The sequence below is a fragment of the Triplophysa rosa genome, linkage group LG10 (genome assembly GCF_024868665.1).
Source record: "Triplophysa rosa linkage group LG10, Trosa_1v2, whole genome shotgun sequence".
NCBI classification, from domain to species: Eukaryota; Metazoa; Chordata; class Actinopteri; order Cypriniformes; family Nemacheilidae; genus Triplophysa; species Triplophysa rosa.
In genome coordinates, this window is record NC_079899.1 from 3,847,307 (window position 1) to 3,867,450 (window position 20,144).

Sequence of the window (20,144 nt, forward strand, 5' to 3'; positions counted from 1 at the left end):
GGAGGCTATTCTGACATCCTGCAAAGAAATTCAATCAGAAACTATCCAAAAACTCACAAGTTCAATGGATGCAAGAATTGTGGAGGTGATATCAAAGAAGGGGTCCTATGTTAACATGTAACTTGCCCTGTTAGGATGTTTTTGATTGAAATAGCTTTTGATTTCAGTAAATATGACCTCCTAATGCTGCAAATTCAACAAATGACCATTTTCAGTTTTTTACAACCTATGAAATGTTTTCAAACTCTGTTGTGCATAATAATTTAGAACAGTGCATTTTGAGTTTTTCATTTTTTAAATAAATACTGTTGTCAGTGGGAGGTTTGTTCAATAAAATTCCAAATGTACCCTAACTGTTGATTACTTGAAAATTATACTGACTGTCATTTGCATCGACAAATTAGGAAAACCAGAGAAAGATATCATTTGCATAATAATTTGGAACCCAGTGTAGTAGCGTACGAAATCTTAAGTAAATATATTTTTTTAATGAATACTTATTAGTATTTTATATGAAGTATAAAATGTCTGGTGTACTTTTTCTTCTGTGATAATCATCAGCAGTCCACAAACACTTTCAGTAGAGCTCAGGCTGTATTAAACCTGTGAGATTGTTAAAGCTAAAGTTGTTGTGAGTGGGATTCAGAGACACGGAGTGTGTAATTAAACTCTATTTTAAAAACGCCGTTCTTCAGATGAGCCTAATAACATCTTGCCGTTTACACAGAGTGACAGTAAATGAGATCTTCACTGTTTTACCCACAAATTTGTGTGCTTAAAAGTTGTTGTTTAGCATCAGCAGACTGGCGCCGGAGGTCCTGTTGAGTTAATGGTTTGGTTGGAGCTGTTCCACAGACTCTTTCACACTGATTCATTGATTCGCTTGATCTGAAGTGATTATCAAAATAAGTCTTGATCTGTTGCTGAGATCTGCTGTTTATGTGCAGACGGTCTATCTTAGTGTAACGGTTTGTGCACAGAACCCAAGCGCAGGCAGATGGGGGGGTAACAAAAAGACTTTAATTGTACAAAACTGAAATAAAAACCCACGATGGGGAAAAACACTAAAGAAACTAATCAAACACAACACTTCCCTCAGGGGAGGGGCAAAAACAAAGGAAGGTCCATAATAAAAAATATTCACAAACGGTTAGGGCTAGGGAATTTGGATGACAGGATAAACTCACGGGATAGCAAGACGAAGGTACAACAGACAAACCGGCACTGGACAGAGGGAAACTGGGACTAGATATAGGGGAACACTAACGAGGGTGATGACAAGGGCCGGGTGGGAAGTATTAACACTAAAGGGAAGATGACACGGGGCAGGTGAAGGGAATGAACACTAAGCGGGATAATGATGGGGAAACAAGGAGGCTGGGCCACAGCACGAGACAAGGAGACACGTGGCATAACATCAAAACATACAGCCACGCGTCTCCACACAAGACACAACACACACACAAGACATGGTCCTGTGACGACTCTGTCCACCAAACTAGAAAACTCTGAACAGGAGGGACAGGATCATGACACTTGGTGTAAGATTGAACTATTTGGCCCATGAGATTTTGGGTAAAGTCCAATAGTCTTTGGCTATGATGTATCTTACACAATTTCACTCAATGCTTGGTCACAGTTGACAGTGTTGATCGGCTGACATCAGTCTGACGTCTTTATAGGCTAAATTAAACATGTGTTTTGCGAATGAAAAGCAAACACTTGCTGTAATGTATCAGGAATGTGACTCAACTATTTATTAACTGTACTAATAACACACAGTTAAACGTTTCAGTTAACACATGCAATGTGTCTAAAGCTGACAGTACTTTTTAATGTGCAGTTTATCCTACATTTAGCACTAAGCATACGCTCGGTGTGTTTTCAGATTCACACCACGACTGATAACTGTAAAGGTACGTTATTAAAACTCTATAACAGTAACTATACAGAAGTTTTGTTTTTAGTTTATTTGTTTTTATTAAATTTTTTAGCAATTTTGTTATGCGCTTGTCTTTATTTGTGATTTAAAAATATATTTTTTACTTGGTTTTTATTTATTTTCAGATAATTAGTGATTCAATTTTACTTATTGCAATTTCATATTAAATTTCAAGGCAACATTTCTAATTTTCTAATGAAAAATTTTCAAAATAATATTTTGGAAGATATTTTATTTCATTTGAATAAAAATGTTTTTTTTTAATAGTTTTAGTTTAAGTAAACTGTAATGTAATGGTGTGGCTAATATAGTTATCGTTCTCTGTGTAAATGGGCCTTTACTTGATGTTTGCATTATGTTATGATTCATCCGTTTACATGTAGATTCATTTGAATTTAAGATTTAAGCTACATTGACTTCACCTCTGTCCTGATATACCTTATAATGACCCTCAAGATTGTGAATATTAGAATTTCGTTTTTTGTAAAAGTGAGCTGGGTGGTACTGACACGAAGTTAAAGCCTATCACAGCAACTCTAGGGCTCAGGACTGGAAATGAGACCCTCAGTTGTTAGACAGAATCCCTCCCACCATGTGGGAGAAACAGCCAAAACATCAGCGTTGGGTGGAGGACGCTTCTTCTCTGCATTCCACATCTTCATGCCTACAGAAGTCACAGCAAAACTGAAGACTAATGTTCTCAGAGCTCAGCAGGGATGATAGTGTGACTCTGGGAATCAAAGGAGCCGTGTAGAGTTTAAAAGCCGTCCTACTGCGAGTTCTTACCAGTAGCCCTCAGCAAACTATCTACTGCTGATCTTCAGTGGACCCCCAGAGCTCTCGGATGATAAAACCACCCAAAACATTGGAAAATTATTACAATGCCGTAAAAAAAACATGGCATATTTACGTATTTAGAGTAACTGTAACTTGACACTACACTTTCAGCCAAAAAACTATAATCAGTCCTAAACGTGTACCTGTCTCAGTGTTTGCTGCTGTCTACTAAGGTGAAACGAGAAAATAAACTGTTTAAACTTAAATTAATCTACATAAATACTAGCTAAGACCTTAAAGCATGGTTCCATTCATTCACTTCAATACATAAAAATTTATTAAAAACATTACATAATGCATTCTGACATGAACTAACAATAAATCTCTTTTTACAGCGTTTATGAATTTGTTTATGTAACTTAATACAAATCTAGTTGTTTATTCATATTAGTTCATTGATAAATGTTAACAAATACAACTGTTAATATTTTAAATGGATTGAAATATGTATTAAATAATTAAATATTTATTAAATCCGTTGAAATGAACCATTAAGATGAATAAATACTGTAGAAGTCATAGTACCCATTATTAGTTCATGTTAGCTAACTAATTTTTAGAAATGGAACCTAGTTGTAAAGCATTATCAATGCTGGTAATGTTGGCCTGTCACTAAATAAACCATAAAGCCACTTTTAAAGTTCTTTAAACGGGTCGGGATGTCTTTTGGTGAAATGCTTTGCCAAGCTGACCATGTTGGCTGTTTTGGTCCGCAGATTTTACATAGACGGACTTCATCTGCACTTTGCCGCATGCTTTAACTTGCCGTGAACAGACGGAAAAGGCACTTATGTTTGCCGCTAGGTCTGGGCGATTTGGCCTAAAATCAAAATTTCGATTAATTGAACATTTTCTCTCGATTACGATTATTGAATGATTATTTTGTTTTTGTTTATTTTTCTTTGTTTTTTGCCCACGTAGTTCACTGACGAGGTTTGCAGTGTAAATATGCCCAAGTAAAGCAGGGGTATTTTTTCTAATGAAACATTTCTTATCTCATGTTATTTTTAGATAAGCATAGAAAATACAAAGTATTTATGGTTATTTATTGAACATTTCGAATAATAGACATCTTTGTGTTATTTTTTGGAAACATTTCCTCTGCCGCTGAAGACAGCAGAACAAACGCAACACAAATCAGCAAATCATCTGTCTGCATGTGTCGTGAGAAACGGGTGTACTTTAGGACCCTGCCTGGAAACACCAGTCCTGCCGTCATAAGAGCCGTCACGTGAAAGTTTTTAATAGTTGAAACTCATCAGTCTGTCTAAAGAAATATGAAGTAAACGTGTTTCAGTATATCTATATTTCTCACAATATGCACATTTTTGGACTAAAAGTCTTGTGATTACTAAACGGGAGCAGACCTGGAAGAATGTCTCGTATCAACTGTACCTGTCTTTCACGCATATTACATAAACACAGAATATTTGATTTCCATTTGAATCGGGTCATTTAAAAGTAGACATTTTAAGCTTTCTTTAGACATACGTTTCATGTTTGTGTGATAAGTATTTGCAGAGTTTTGGATCAGTGACGCATTTCAGAAATTTCTTATGTGAGCGGAGTGGAGACGGCTACGGAGCCCGTCTGGTCACCCCTCGGAGAAAAAAAAAACAAGACCCGCAAATCCCTGGCCACAGTTTCGTAATTCGTTTCCTCACTTTACAAAACCTTGCTCTCGGATTAATAAACTGTACCCACGAGTTTACAATCCGTGCTCTCGGTTTTGTAAACCGTCCCCTCAGTTTTTGAAATCTGTACCCACGAATTCATAATCCGTGCCCACGCTTTCGCAATCCGTGCGCACGGTTTTGCAAACTGTAGCCTACTCGCGGAATTGAAGCCTCTGTCTGTCAACAGAACAAGCTCCTTCCTACAGGAACATTAACCAATATTGTATACTGTTTTATATATAAATTGTCCTAATGTGTTTACACACGAGCGCGTGGCGCATATAAAGCATGCGTTCATTGCCGCGTTTCACTGGCATAAAGTTGGTTTGACATTAAACTTTCGTGAATTTAGGGACCATCTCTAAAGTACACATTAAAATACCTTTTTCCAACTTCAATGGCATTTAAAGGGAATGATTTATACCCACAAGACTAACTGTACAGTGTTCATGTGTGTGTCAGATATAATGCACACCTTTTAGATTATTTATATTTATTATAATAAACAGTTAAATCAAATGCAAATATTCTTATGTGTATAATGGTCTCATACACAAATATACCATTATTTAAAGCTCAATAGCAATACGTATAGGAATATGTACATATGATTCGATGGTTTATTTTAATACTCAATAATCTAAAAGTTGTGCATAGCTGACACACACATGAACACTGTACAGTTAGTTTTGTGGCTATAAATCTTTCCCTTTAAATGCTTTTGAAGTTGGAAAATGTATTTTAATGTGTACTTTAGAGATGGTCCCTAAATTCACGAAAGTTTAATGTCAAACCAACTTTATGCCAGTGAAACGCGGCAATGAACGCATGCTTTATATGCGCCACGCGCTCGTGTGTAAACACATTAGGACAATTTATATATAAAACAGTATACAAGATTGGTTAATGTTCCTGTAGGAAGGAGCTTGTTCTGTTGACAGACAGAGGCTTCAATTCCGCGAGTAGGCTACAGTTTGCAAAACCGTGCGCACGGATTGCGAAAGCGTGGGCACAGATTATGAATTCGTGGGTACAGATTTCAAAAACTGAGGGGACGGTTTACAAATTCGTGGGTACAGTTTATTAATCCGAGAGCATGGTTTTGTAAACTGAGGGAACGAATTACAAAACTGTGGCCACGGATTTGCGGGTCTTGTATTTTTTTCTCCGAGGGGTGACCAGACGGGCTCCGTAGACGGCTGATAACGCGTCTGGTTTATTTTCTTTATTTTACAAAATAACAACGCTTTGATGTTATTGTAAGCGTACACGCGTAAAAGTAGACAACTTACAGTTTCTAATAATGTCTTACACATATGTGTATGCCCAAAATAAATCAAATATTTGAAGTCTCTTTTGCTCTGATAAGAAAAAAGTGAGGTATAGTGGCAGGCGTCGACATGGATATTAAAGGGAAAGTAATTGAAATAACCGACATTGAAAAATTACGTCGGTTAGAGCTTCTTAATGTCGGTTTCGATTACTTTTCGATTAATCGCCCAGCCCTATTTGCCGCCACGACTTTCATTTTGTCGTCACCCCGAAATATGCAGTGCAAATACGAGGAAAGAAAGTTGTACGCGTCCACTGACTGAAGAGAGCGCTGAGAGCACATGCGCGCACACATACGGCTGCCGCAAATGGACGCATTTCAGGCTGCGTTTTCTCTGAAACGCGCACGTCATTAAAGTACCGGCACCAACTAAATGAGAAATTGGTATCGTTTTAACAGAAGGGTATCGCGTACTTTTCTAGTACCGGTGTATCGTGCAACACTAATGTGAAACATTTCCAAAATGCACTTTACTTTTTTTGGTGTACATGTCATGTAAACATACCCTTATTCTTGGTAAAATAGTCTACAACAACGTTGTGACAGAAAAGGACAACCCCAGCTGTTGTGTTGAAAGAGTAAATATTTTGTGATTTTTAAGGTCCTACTTAGGTTTATGGAGTGTCCAAAAACAAGTTAACGTACATACATGGTGTAAAAACACTTTAATTTTCTAATAATTATTATTACCTTACTTCTTGACTGATTCATCTGTCTAATCCTCTCCTTTCTGTCAGTCTACTCTGATCTGATTGGTCAGATGGTCTAGTCTGCTGTGATTGGACTACCGCGTGCAGTGTCGCAAATGGAATGTAGGCGGGCATTACACGTAGTGATGCAAATCTGACAAGGAACTGAAATTAGAACGACAAACGACTCGTTCGCGTGATTCCGAGTCGACTCCTCATTATTGTTATATTACTGTTATTCGTTCACTTTCGGCTCTACAACTTGGCAGACTTCTTACATTCACACACAGCAATGAACACACTGCATGAAATGTAATTTAAGGACTTTGTAATAGTTACTCTTTAAGTTAACACAAAAATGTTTATATCTTACCCAGCAATGGGTTAAAACAACCCAGCATTTATAACCCAACGGTTGGGTTTGTTCCTTTAGACCCAACCATTAAAATAACCCAGCATTTTGAGAATGTACCTTGTATTCAATCAATCTATTTATTGCTGCAGTTCAATGCTACATTTGTAAATGTACAGGTAGGTGTAATCTCATAAACCAGACTTGACTTTTGGTATAATGTCTGGACATTGTAGTCTTCTGTAAAAAAGGATATCAATTAGCGGAATTGTTTGTAGTCATTGTCAGAGGTCCATCTGTCCAGATGTAATAAATCAGGATACACACCTCATAAAGCAGAATTTATAGATGTGCTGAAAGATTTGGCCCAAACACAAGCCATTTGGTTTCTTGCAAAACTCTTTTGTTGAGGCCAAGAATTTTTCACTTAACCAGCCTGTTTAAAATGTTCAGAAAAATGTTTTCAACCAGTGACATGAAACAGTGAGTCAACCGAGAGATGAACAGAGTGAAGTTCTTGGGATTTTTTAACGGCAATATACTAAACAGTGTATTGAGTAAATGCACATGTCCTGACTTTTGGGCATGTCTCAGTTTTTATATACTACGTAAATAGGAAATTTGATAGGCTGCTGTAAAGGGATAGTTCACCCAAAAATGACTAACGTTCTTCCAAATATATTTCTCTGTGTTCATCAGAGCAAAGAAATGTATACAGGTTTGTAACTACTTGAGGGTGAGTAAATGATGACAGAATTTTCATTTTTGGGTGAACTGTCCCTTTAAATACGAAAATAAGAAATAGAAAGAGTAGAACATGCGGTTCCAAATTCAGCTACTGTTTTTAGAAACAAGTCACTGAATCATTCACTCAACTGATTTGTTTAAAAACGATTCATTCAGTAATGAAACACTGCTGTGTGTTGCTCAGGGACTTTGTTTATTTGCTCTAATTTGTTTGCAAACACACTGTATTGACAGTATTTAGTAAAAAAATGTACTGTATTAACTTCTTATTTCTTGAACTATTGTAGTAAATTAAATTCACATTTTAATTTGTAGACATTTGTTGACTACCCACAAAACAACTGTGATAAATCCGCTGGTGCTGGAACGTACAGCTTTAATGATGAATATTGTTTGCTGTAGCCAAGAGGCTAGTAAAGTTTACTAAAGCTGGAGAGATTGGTGATAAGAGACTTTCCCTTTAATGTTATCTTAGTTGTCTTAGTTTGTTGCTAATGTCCTAATATTCTGGCAGTAGAATGGATGAAGTCGGGGTGTTTAGAGAGAACTTTTGCCAGGAGGTTCAGATGAGATAGCATCGTTTAATCATTTGATTCAAACTGACAATTTCTTATGTGGGTTCAAACTGTGTGTGTGTGTGTGTGTGTGTGTGTGTGTGTGTGTGTGCGTGCGTGCGTGCGTGCGTGCGTGCGTGCGTGCGTGCGTGTGTGTGTGTGTGAGAGAGAGAGAGGAGAGCGAGCGAGAGGAAAAAGGGAGTGTTGTACACAGAGGCCTGAATAAACAGTTTTGATCTGGAATTCCTCAAACGGTTCACTGTGTGCCGGATGTCCTTCACTCCAGCAGAAGCAGGCGTGGCGTTTTCTGCACACACTACTGTTTGATACGGACATGAGAACTCTATTGTGTTAACAGAGAGAGAGACTATTGTAATCAGGGTTGCCAGATCTGCATAACAAACCAAGCCCAATGGCCAGTCAAAACTAGTCCAGTGACCCTATCCCAAATACCAAAACTCAAAATATGTTACTCTCAAACCTAAAATACACTTTTTACAGTCACTGTTATGCATTACACAAATTTGTCTTGAGAATCACTGTATAGTAGTGATCATAAACTCATTGTTTTTCATTAATAACTTCATTTTATTTTAGGAATGACAGTTGTCGAACAAAATCCATCCTTTATCCACCTTAATCCATATACCTGCAGAATAAATAACAACACACAGCAACAGTTTAAAAGTAGTGAGAAGGTAGCTCAATTCTACGGGAAAACCATGGACCTGGCAACCCAACATTATCCATCTATGACCTTCTTACTTAGTTTATTGACAAAATCTGTATAAATAAATGACCTTAAAATTACATGTCATGTCTATGTTTATATTGTATTTGTCCTTTTTTCTTCAATTTCAGTGACCAATAAGAGACCAGCACAGGTTAATATCACTAAAGTGAAGCAGTTTCAGGGCTCGCCGTCATTTGTGAGGCGGTCACGGTGGAGCATCATTCAGCTACGTGAGGTGAACGCTCTCGACTCCATCCGAGTGAGTACATACATTCTTCTCTGGATCGTTTCTACAGTCTCTGTCAGATGTCTGTCACTGACGTTCTCCCTTCTTGTCATCCACACCATGTAGGACTGTCCAGAGTTTGACCTGACGTTTGAGAATGGATCAGACCAGTGGACCGCCGGCTCAGCCGGAGAGAAGAGCATGTTTATCCAGATCCTCCATCACACCTGTCAGCGGTACATGTCTGAGAGAAAACCCGACTTTATCAACTGTCACCCCAAACTCATTGGAGGTGATGAGTCTCTTTCTTACGCATTAAAATCGGTCCCTTTATGCCATAAATACACATGCTCCATGACTTATTTGCTAAAGCTAGTTCATAGGGAATATAGAGCGCTTTTCCACCATCGTGCCGAATCGTTCTCGTTGCTAAGTCGTTCCACTCCGTGCTGTTCCATGCCAGCCGGTACGTAAATGAGGCTGATAACGGAAATCTTTAGAATGTAAACACAAACGCGTCACGCGCTGCCTTGAGACTGAGCTATAACGTCTCTGCACACATTCTATTAGCACGATTCTGAAAATTACGATTGTAATCCTGCAAAGCGGAGTCATTAAAATCCCCTTGATATTTAATGATATTTAGGCTATGTAATGCGGTCAGCAGTTATAAATCGGGGTGTTTTATAACGGCTTAGAACTTGGCTCAACCAATCAGAATCGAGGACCAGAACTGACCGTTTTATAAACAGTTTTTTAATAAGTATGGTTGAGAAATAACAATATTGTAACAGTGTAAATAACACAGTAAAACAAATGTACATTTTTAGTAACAAGTTGTAAACCGTTTAATATGTAAAATAGTTTAAACAATTTCATGCCACTTCATAAGTTTTTAAAGGTTATTAATATTTCAGTTTCTTTACAGTCTGCTTTTGCGCTAGTGACATTTCCTTTTACACCTTATAAAATACTTGTAAAATGCCTAAACTTCTTATGAATCATATTTACGAATTAAGTCGAATTACAGGATTTCTTCAAATTCACAGAATTTTTTTTATATTAAAACTATGGTAATATCTGTAATGCTGCACACAAACACATATTTGCATACAGTTAGTACAGCTTTAGTGAACGTGAATGTGAAGGAAGGTGCATCCTTGTGTGCTGATGCTATTTAAACAGTCTGGAGGAAGAAGCTTCACTTCACTGTTAGTTGTTCTTCAGTAACCTCCTACTTCAGAAATAACAGCGTTTAGTGCCGCTGGTTGTCTTGAGTTTTCAGGCTTTGACTCTGTCAGTGTGTGAAGTGAAACAGAGGGTCTCTGTGTGGTCACATGCTCACGTTGTGTTGCCTGGCAGAACTCGCCGAACTGTTCCATACAGGCGTCAGAAAGTCACAATACAGCTCACATCCTGTCTAATGCACGGTGTTTTATTGTGACGCTTCTGTTGTAGCTACAACCAGCTGGAATGCTGCTCAATGTATGAAATCGGTCATTTCAAGCTGATCCAAATATAAATGTCACATTCCAAAGTGACTCACGAATCACTTGAGCATTATTTATCAGGGAATGATGAGGAACGCAGTTCTGCTGAAGAAGACACGGCCCCTCCGGTCTAAGTCTCACACCAGTGCAAAACAAACACTGTGACGCTGCTCAGGTGTGGGACCAAAAGCGTGGGGGACGTCACCACACCATCAGCTTTGTTCTGCACATCTCATCACATTCAGACAACAAACATCAGAAATTGAGCCAAAATTACAATTGGGAAAACATCTCTTTTGAGGTCTACGAATGATGTTGCTTCTGTTTTTCTCTTGAACTTTAGCTCTTGATAGAGAGAACACCGTAAGTTTGCTTTTTTGCTCCTTTCAGACAGCGTGAATATTTTTGCCCAGTTTTATTTTCTACCTTGTACAAATGATTTAAAGCCGCTAATGTGGTTGTGCATGGAGGTCCGAACGGCTGAAACAAAGTTTTTGAGTGAGACGTGACTGAGCTGTATATGTCGGCTTTGAATAACTCAATAAAATCCTATTATTGCAATGAATTATTGATCATACGCAAATCCAGACACAATATAAAGAGGTTAAAAGTTTGTCTTCTGAAGTCTTTCTTTATTCCAAATTTCAAATGTGTATCAAAGAGTCCCCTCTGCTTGCTAAAACTGGAACTGCAGTTGGGAGAATTCTGTAAAGCTTTGGAAATCTTACCATGTTTTCTTGTGTTTGAACTATGCAAAACACTGCAGTATGTTTGTTCATTTTTAGCCTAAGCCTAAACCTAACCATAGTTAGAACAGCAATACAATAAACCTACCGTATACAAGCACATATCATTGAATCCAAAAGCACAATATAAAGAAAGTATATAATAGTTGTAGATTGTAGAATGTGTATGCGCTGTATGTAGAAAAAATAAAACATTCCAAAAATTGGCCATTTTTAAAGACTGATGGAAAAAATCTGTGTCAGCTTTCAAATAGCCACATGGTGCTGCTTGTGCTGTTTATTGGGGTATTTTCAAGAGATCATGGTGGCAAGATTTTAGTATTTACAAAAGTATTTATTTAGTATTGCAAAAGTTTAGTATACACGGTTAAAACAAGCTGTTTTACATACAGATGTAACAAACAATATAGAAACTGAATGTATTTAAATGTAATGCTTTAGCAATATTCTTCTTACTGTACCGCTCGTGACGTGTGTCTGCGCAGGTAACAGCCTCCTGCACAATGCAGCAGACAGTGTGAGCAGCGCCGTACAGAAGGCCAGTCAGGCTCTGAATGAACGCGGCGAGAAACTGGGGCGAGTCGAGGAGAAGACGGGCGAGATGATGAACAGCGCCCAACATTTCGCCGATACAGCACACAAGGTCAAACAAATACATCTTTTTGAATTGATCCTCAAAAAAAGTCAAATATAAAAACGCCATTAGTGGTGCTGTGTTACATTCTCATCTTGTGTGGGAGAGAGGTTTTTATATGTTAATTATACATTAATGTTAAACATTAACTCTGTCTGTCTCTCTCTCTCTCTAGCTCGCCATGAAGCACAAGTGTTAAGACGTTTTGGGATGTTTGGGGTACGGTTTCTCTGCTCAACATCTACTGTCAGAGACTGTTATGTGGATTTGCATAAAATGTCATGAACCGTTGAGGACGTTGTACGTCAGGCTGTGACTTAAGATTTTAACATATGATGGTTAATCTTCTAATGGTGGATGGAGTTTACTAATCACTTCTAACGTATTCTAGTCTTGTCATCGTAACTTGCTAATGATATTTTTAAAAGATCCCAACAGATCGTCCTTTGAAAGAGTCTTTTAAAATGTCTGCTGGCCAAGGTTTTCTTAAAATGATTTGTGTTCTTGTTTAATACGATGTGTTTGAAAAGTGCCATCACAGAAACATTTTATAGTAACATTGGTTTATAAAGCCAACCCAAAACGTTACATCATTTAGTTTGTTTTAGTCGCCGTAAATAATGTATTTTGCTGATTTAATTTTATTATTCAAATAAACAGGAATTGTAAAAGGCTCATTATAAAACGGTCAGTTCTGGTCCTTGATTCTGATTGGCTGAGCGGAGTTCTAAGCTGTTATAAAATACCCCAATATATAACGGCTGACCTCACCACATAGCCTAAATATCATTTTATTTACTTTATTTTATGAAACCTTGCTAAGCATATGGAATAACCGTTTTATAAAAGCAATAAGCCCCGCTTCGCGTCGTGCCACAACGCCCTTAGCTGTTATAAAATGCACTGTAACCCACTGCTTCGGGGGCTTATTGCTTTATTTGAAAATGCTGTGAATCTTAAAGATGTGGAGTTTAACTTATATCTATTCTTAACCAATCTGATCTCACAGGAATTTATCAATATTCTAGGCGGCGGCGCTAATTTGTATGAATTGGTACAAAATGTACGATTATTAGAAAAAAAGCAATAATGAAGCCAAACTGTTAACCCCTTGCCAAAGCTATTGTACTGTATGAATTGGATGACTTTATATGAATTCATACGAATTATCCACCTCATAAAATACTTATTAACTGTCCTGAGATTGTACTTGTGTGAGACCTATTCATGACAGAAAAATGTTACATTACTGTATTCATAAGCAAAAAACAGAGTTTAGCTTTACGCCAATTTCAATATAAATAACAGTATTGAAAGAGTTTCCATCTATGACCTCCAATTGACAGCTTTTTCTCATTATTTGGTCCAAGTCATCCATAACATTTTTTTAAGAATAAAGTTTTTAGTTTGTTATGAAATGACAAATTTGTACAATTGCATTTTGTCTATAGAACTCATTTGAAACATTTAATCATACAGCTTTAGATCAAAAGTTGTTTTTAGATCAGGGTCATGTTAAAGAAACTTCTCAAGTTGAATTTTTGAAATAGGAAATTGAAATCACTGTGATTTCTAAACGGATAGAATTCTATACAGATGGAATACTGAGTTAGGATGTTTCTGCAATACACGGTCACGTTTCCTTGCTCTGTAGATCCTTCTCAGATGATGCTGGAATAACATACTGTACATCGTCAGATTTAGCACACACATGTGGAATCTCTGTCTGTTCCAGTGCTGTCAATACTGACATTCAAGTACTGTTTGCAATTCCGCTTCTTCAACTCGAGGCGTTATTCAACAAATAACATTTGTAATAAAAACATCTGTTTAAAATTGGAATCATGTGACAGTGAAGCGTTTTCACGGATGGTCTCTGTGTGTTTTCATTAGATCTGTGCTACTGTATAAACACATGCTCTCACACCGCAAAAATGCCAAAACATTAACTCCCACATTTTCATCATCGTCTTGGGAAATTCGGATGATCTCTGAGAACTGAGAAAAAACACCTGCTTTCTCACAGCTTTTCAAAATATGCAGATATTAAAAGACTCCCTTTATTTTTCATCATTATGTGCCTGTGTGTCTTTTTATAAGAGCACACGTGAAACACATGGCTAACATAATAAAATCAACTTTTTTCTTTATACATTCTCATCAATAATTTTTCATACGTCTAAATGTGTTTAATGTATTTGAGTGCAAATACATTAAAGGAATGAAAGTGACCAAAGTTTTGTCAGTATTGTACCAACAGTAGCTCCTGTATCACAGCAAAATGCATGAATTCATTGTTAAAAACGGACTAAAGTAAAATGCAATAAACATGCAATGTATTTGCATTTGCTTAAGAATATTTACAGAGACAACTAGATATAAATCTACAACAAAACATGGCTTATTACCTTAAGTAAGAAAATGCACTGCATTAAAAGTTTTTATTCTTGAATAGCTGGCTTAAAGGTGTGATGAACTGGGCTTGTTTATTGTTTTATACTGTTGTATGAGGTCTACTTATGACGTTCGCGTGGTTTTTACATTCAAAAACATCAAAATCAATAAGTAATAGGCTATTTTCTACCCGCGTTTTGAGGCCGGCTGGAGAAACGCTCGGTTTTAATGGGCGTGCCGCATTGAAGACATGGAAGTAAACACCCCCTGCTATGATTGGATAGCAGTTTCCGTAGTAAACTTAGTTGGAGCCTTCTGTGAATTTGGTTAGACACGTAACATTAGGTTACACATTAGCCCTATTCGCACAGGATTAGTGTTATCTGGGGACCTCGTGTGATTTATAAATGACCTCCCCACATCTGTATTTCATGAGGCGCATTCGCACGGGATAAGTGAAGCCTGTGATTTTACTCAAATTTACTGACTTATTTCCCGGATGTGATGGCAAGGCTTTGCGTTTAGTTTGTATAGCCTATAGTTGTATGGTGTTTCATGATATATGACCGTACCTGTCAGCATTTGAGACCCGTGATCGCGAACCGGACAGAAGATCACCGCGATCACGAATGTCAAATGTTACGAGAGTTTCCATGATAAATAAACAAACGGGAGACTCCCGGTAACTTTATATGACCCAGCACCCGAAATAATACCAAAACACTTCAAAACAACCTCCATTATTCGCAAACGGTGGATAAAACCTTGAAAAATGATATATGAGCCTGCCAAATCACAGAGATGCCGATTCGCACGGGCTTAAGATTACAGACAACCTCTGTAATTATTACAAATGATAAGGTTACAGGTCCACAGGTAATACTAACTTAATCCCGTGGGCATGTCAAGGGATCTCTAACAAAGCAATAGTGACGCGAGTGTGTTCATACTTGTAGTTCGGTTCGATTGGTTCTTTTGGTCTGGACCAAAAAATAAATAAAATTAGTTCTGGTTCGCTTAGCGTTCACACTGGCATTTTAAAAGCTGTCGTGTTAACTGCCTTTTAACACAGCGTGAGTTACCAGTACACAAGCACCACACATGGCTGGGTCTGAACTATGAACTCTTTATTGAGCGTTCCCACAGCGCCCCCTAGCGCCCAGGCAGTGCTGGCTGCCTACACATTATATGGGCAATACCACATCTCCCCTTTTAAGCAAAATGCAAAAATGCAGCAAAACATTTACTCTTTTCTCACGGTAACCCTTCTCAGAACACATTCCACAAAAGAGCAATAATCAGTAAAATGTATGTAGACATCTTTTCTTGCATAAACTGAATACGTTACGAAAATGGCGAAACATATAACAAAACAGTAAAATTCACGCATCAGAATAACAGCATTTGCATCCAATTATAAGTCAAGTCTTTTTGGTCTAATAACTGGCCTCCCAGACCTGGTTTTCCTTATTAGAGCTGTTGGACTAACAAAAGATGCTAGATGTGTTAGTGCCTTCTGTGGCTCAGCAATGTTCTCAGTAACTTGTGAACTAGTCTGAGTATCGCAATCCTCCACTGTATCCTCCATGGAAATGAGGAAACGGCGATTTCTTCGGATGATTGCATCGGGAACATTCACCTGGTACGACCGAGGTGCTGAATGTCTCTCCATCACCGTTCCCGACACCTTTTGATCCGTGACCCACACTTGGTCGCCTGGCGACAGTTTGCTCAGATCATGCACACGATGCCGTTTGTTAAAATGTCTCACATCAGCACATCTCTTCTCTCTCTTCGCTCTTACCGTGGCGCTGTCCGGCAACAAGGGATCTAGCAACCTCGGAAGAACTGGCACCGTAGAGCGAAGACAGCGTCCCATGAGCAGCTGAGCTGGACTGTACCCGTTCTGGAGAGGAGTTGATCTGTACTACAACAGTGCAAGGTAAGGGTCTTGAGATTTCTTGAGGAGATTTTTCACAGTCTGTACAGCAAGCTCCGCTTCTCCGTTGCTGCGCGGATACTTTGGGCTGCTGGTGACATGTGTGAATCCATACCTGGCTGCGAAATCAGAAAAGGTATTTGAGGAGAACTGCGGCCCATTATCGCTGAATAAAATGTCCGGAATGCCGTGACGTGCGAAGATCGATTTCAGATGTGTAGTAACATCGGCAGAACTGGTAAGTGAAAGATTTGCCACTTCTACATACCGTGAGTAATAGTCCACAACTAAAAGATACGATTTCCCTTTTAGGACGAACAGATCCGTTCCCAGCTTCTGCCAGGGCCTTTCTGGGAGGTCTGTTGGAATTAAAGGTTCAGCGTGCGCTCTTTAATACACGTCTGGCATTTGAGAACCAATTCGTTCAGCTGCTGGGTAAGACCCGGCCACCACACACTTTGTTGTGCACGTTCTCTGCATTTAGCTACGCCTTGATGTCCTTCATGAAGCCTGTTGAGGACATCATTTCTCAAGGTTGAGGGAATAACAAGTCTGGTACCTTTTAACAGGAGACCGTTGTGTACTGACAGGTAGGCACGTTCAGACCAATAAAGTCTCTCAGCCCCTGTGCACCGACTAGACTCAGGCCACCCTGCTTGACACTTACTTATCACATTAGAACACACACTATCTGCTGTGAGGTGTTCTCTCAGGCTGTCCAGGAATGATCGGCTAGCAGGCAGGTGCTCCACAATATTATCTACGTAAATGTTGGTGCTCTCCATGAGCTCATCAATTGTGTTGTCTTTTCCTGCAGGTAGCGGAGCCCACGACAGCGTGTCTGCAGTCCAGTGGCTCTTTCCAGGAACATGGGAGATTGTGTATGAGTAGCGCATCAATCTCATGCGAAAACGCTGGATACGGGGAGGTAAAGTATCCAGTGCTTGGGCCCCTAGAAGACTTACTAAGGGTTTGTGATCGGTTTCCATCTCGAAATATTGTCCAAGCAAAAAATCACGAAATCTCTCACATGCCCAGCTCAGCCCCAGGGCTTCCTTTTCTACCTGTGCATATCTTTGCTCAACAGGGGTGAGGGACCGTGAAGCATAGGCGACAGGCCTCCAGTCTCTGTCTTCCTGTTGTAGCAGAACCGCTCCCAATCCATATGACGATGCATCTGCTGAAACTTTGATTGGCTTGTTCGCATCATACAGTGCCAGCACGGGTGCAGATGTCAAATGTTCCTTAAGGTCTTTGAAAGCTTTGGCTTGAGCTTCTCCCCAAAACCAGCAGTTTTTCTTTGACAAAAGATCCCTGAGAGGTTTGTCATTTTCGGCAAGGTGTGGGATGAATTTTCCCAGCTGATTGACCATACCGAGGAAGCTTCGGAGCTCTGTGATTGTCGTCGGCTCTGGCATCTCCTGAACTGCGGTCGTCTTAGCAGGGTCTGCTTGCACACCCGAGTCCGAAATAATGTGCCTGAGGAATTTGACTTTGTGCTGTGACAGGGAACATTTATCCCGATTGAGAGTAACTCCAGCCTTTTCCAACTTCTGGAGCACAGCGTGAATGCGCGCATCATGTTCTTCCTGGCTCCGCCCCCACACCAGAATATCGTCCATGTGGCAGACCACCCCTTCGAGGCCCTCAGTGACTTTGGTCACCATCCGATTTTGGAAATGTTCTGGTGCTGATGCGATGCCGAAAGGCAGGCGGTTGAAGAAGTACCGGCCAAACGGCGTAATAAAAGTTGTCAGCTTGGCAGATTGTTCGGCCAGAGGAATTTGCCAAAACCCTATGTTCGCGTCGAGCTTGCTAAAGACGCGAGCTCCAGCTAGCAGTCCAAGAGTCTGTTCGACAGAGGGTAGGATGAATTTTTCCCTTTGCACTGACTCGTTAAGCTTTGTCAGATCGACACAGATTCGCGGGTCGCCAGTCTTTTTGGGCACCACTACAATGCCCGCACACCATTCAGTGGGCTCTTCCACTTTGCTGATAACTCCCATGCTTTCCATACGTTGCAGTTCGGTCTTTACTTTGGCCATTAGTGGAAGAGGGATGCGTCGTGGAGTCTTCAAAGAAAATGGGACGGCTGTGGGGCTCAGTATAATGGTGTATGGCCTCTGTAGCCTTCCAAGCCCACTGCAAAGGTTTGGATAGCGGTCTTGAAGCATCTGAATGCTTATGCCGTCCACTCGAGTGACAAGACCCAGCTTAGTGATAGCTGGTCTGCCTAGCAGTGCTGAGTGTAGGCTCTTAACAACATACACATCCTCTATTGCATGCTTGTTACCTTTCTGAAGTTGCAATTTTGTAACACCCGCAACACTGAGTGGTGAGCATCCCGGTCCCATCAGCGGCTTTGTCACTCTCCGCAGGGCTGGCTTGTTTCCATCCTTGAATATATCATGGAATATGGGATCTGGCATAACTGTGACGTCGGCGCCTGTGTCTATCTTAAATTGCACTTCACAGTCTTTGATTTTGATGTTCACCACCCAGGGGTCACCATCTGCATCCACGGTGCCCAGGAATATGCTATCATCCTGCTCTTGAATCTCGTTGACTTTTCTGGACGAGGCACACACTTTTTGGTAGTGTCCTTTTTTTCCACAGGCATGACACAGTACTGAGTTAGCAGGGCAGTGAGCTTTAGGATGCGATGGACTTTTCCCGCACTTGTGACATCTTGAAGGAGACTTATATTTCTCTTTTGCGCCCTGGCCACTTTTTCCTCTCTGTCTGCTCTGAAATGACTTTCCCCTGCTTATAACTCTGTCTACTGAGCCGGATGGTTTGCTAATACCGCTTTCAGCTCGCAAGTTACTTTGTTGCTGCCTCACAGATTCTGTCTGTCTTGCCATATCAACAGCTTTTTCCAGTGTTAGATCTTTATCCAACTGCATCCATTCAGATAAACGTAAATCATTCAATCCGACCACTACTCTGTCTCTGATGAGTTCGTCGTTTAATGGCCCATATTTGCAGTGCTCAGCCAGGGAATACAGTGCCGTCACGAAAGAGTCAACCGACTCGTGTTCGCCTTGTTTCCGCATGTTGAAACGTGCCCGCTCGTAAATTACATTTTTCTTTACGACGAAAAACGCGTGAAATCCCTCTTTCACTGTATCGTACCACCGCATGCTTTCCTCTGACAGGTTTAACCCCTTCAGGATGTCGTCCGCTTCATCGCCCATACAGTACATGAGTGTGTTTATCTGGTTGTCTTGCGAAGAAGTGTGGAGATTACTGGCCTGTCGAAACCGCTCAAACCGTCGAATCCATCTTTCCCATTCTGGAGGTTTGGAGAAGTTAAACGGCTCAGGTGGCTGGATGATAAATGTAGCACACGGACCCGGCACGGGCAGGTCTCTCCCCCCGGCGGCTGCGTCACCTCCAGCTCGTTGTTCAGTTGTCGCTCTTTCCATGTTGTTGTTATTACTTTTTTTTCGCGACCTATCAACTGATATATTTCGCCTACCCGAACAGACTTCTTCCGCAAGCTAAATTTTATCTCACTTCTGACACCATGTCGTGTTAACTGCCTTTTAACACAGCGTGAGTTACCAGTACACAAGCACCACACATGGCTGGGTCTGAACTATGAACTCTTTATTGAGCGTTCCCACAGCGCCCCCTAGCGCCCAGGCAGTGCTGGCTGCCTACACATTATATGGGCAATACCACAAAAGCGAACCTAAATATTTCGAACCTAACAGTTTTACGTGTGAAGTCGCAACGTGATTGGACAGCTTTTATGATTTATATTTTAAAACGGAACTTACCGGATATCCAAATCAATGCTGTGTGATGGGTTATATATGCTCATTGTATGACTGCGCATATGAGGGT

At 39.9% G+C, this 20,144-nt stretch overlaps 1 protein-coding gene across 2 annotated transcripts in view; it reads left to right on the forward strand.

Annotated features, from left to right (window-relative positions):
- Positions 1–14,411, forward strand: part of stxbp6 (syntaxin binding protein 6 (amisyn)) — a 37,985-nt gene extending 23,574 nt beyond the window's left edge. For both annotated transcript variants that reach the window (XM_057343907.1, XM_057343906.1), the window contains 4 exons: positions 8,992–9,122; positions 9,216–9,381; positions 11,811–11,968; positions 12,135–14,411. In XM_057343907.1, the coding sequence (XP_057199890.1) occupies positions 8,992–9,122; positions 9,216–9,381; positions 11,811–11,968; positions 12,135–12,158 (479 nt within the window). In that variant the 3' untranslated portion in view covers positions 12,159–14,411. The remainder of the gene's footprint in view (positions 1–8,991; positions 9,123–9,215; positions 9,382–11,810; positions 11,969–12,134) is intronic.
- Positions 14,412–20,144: the final 5,733 nt, after the last annotated feature.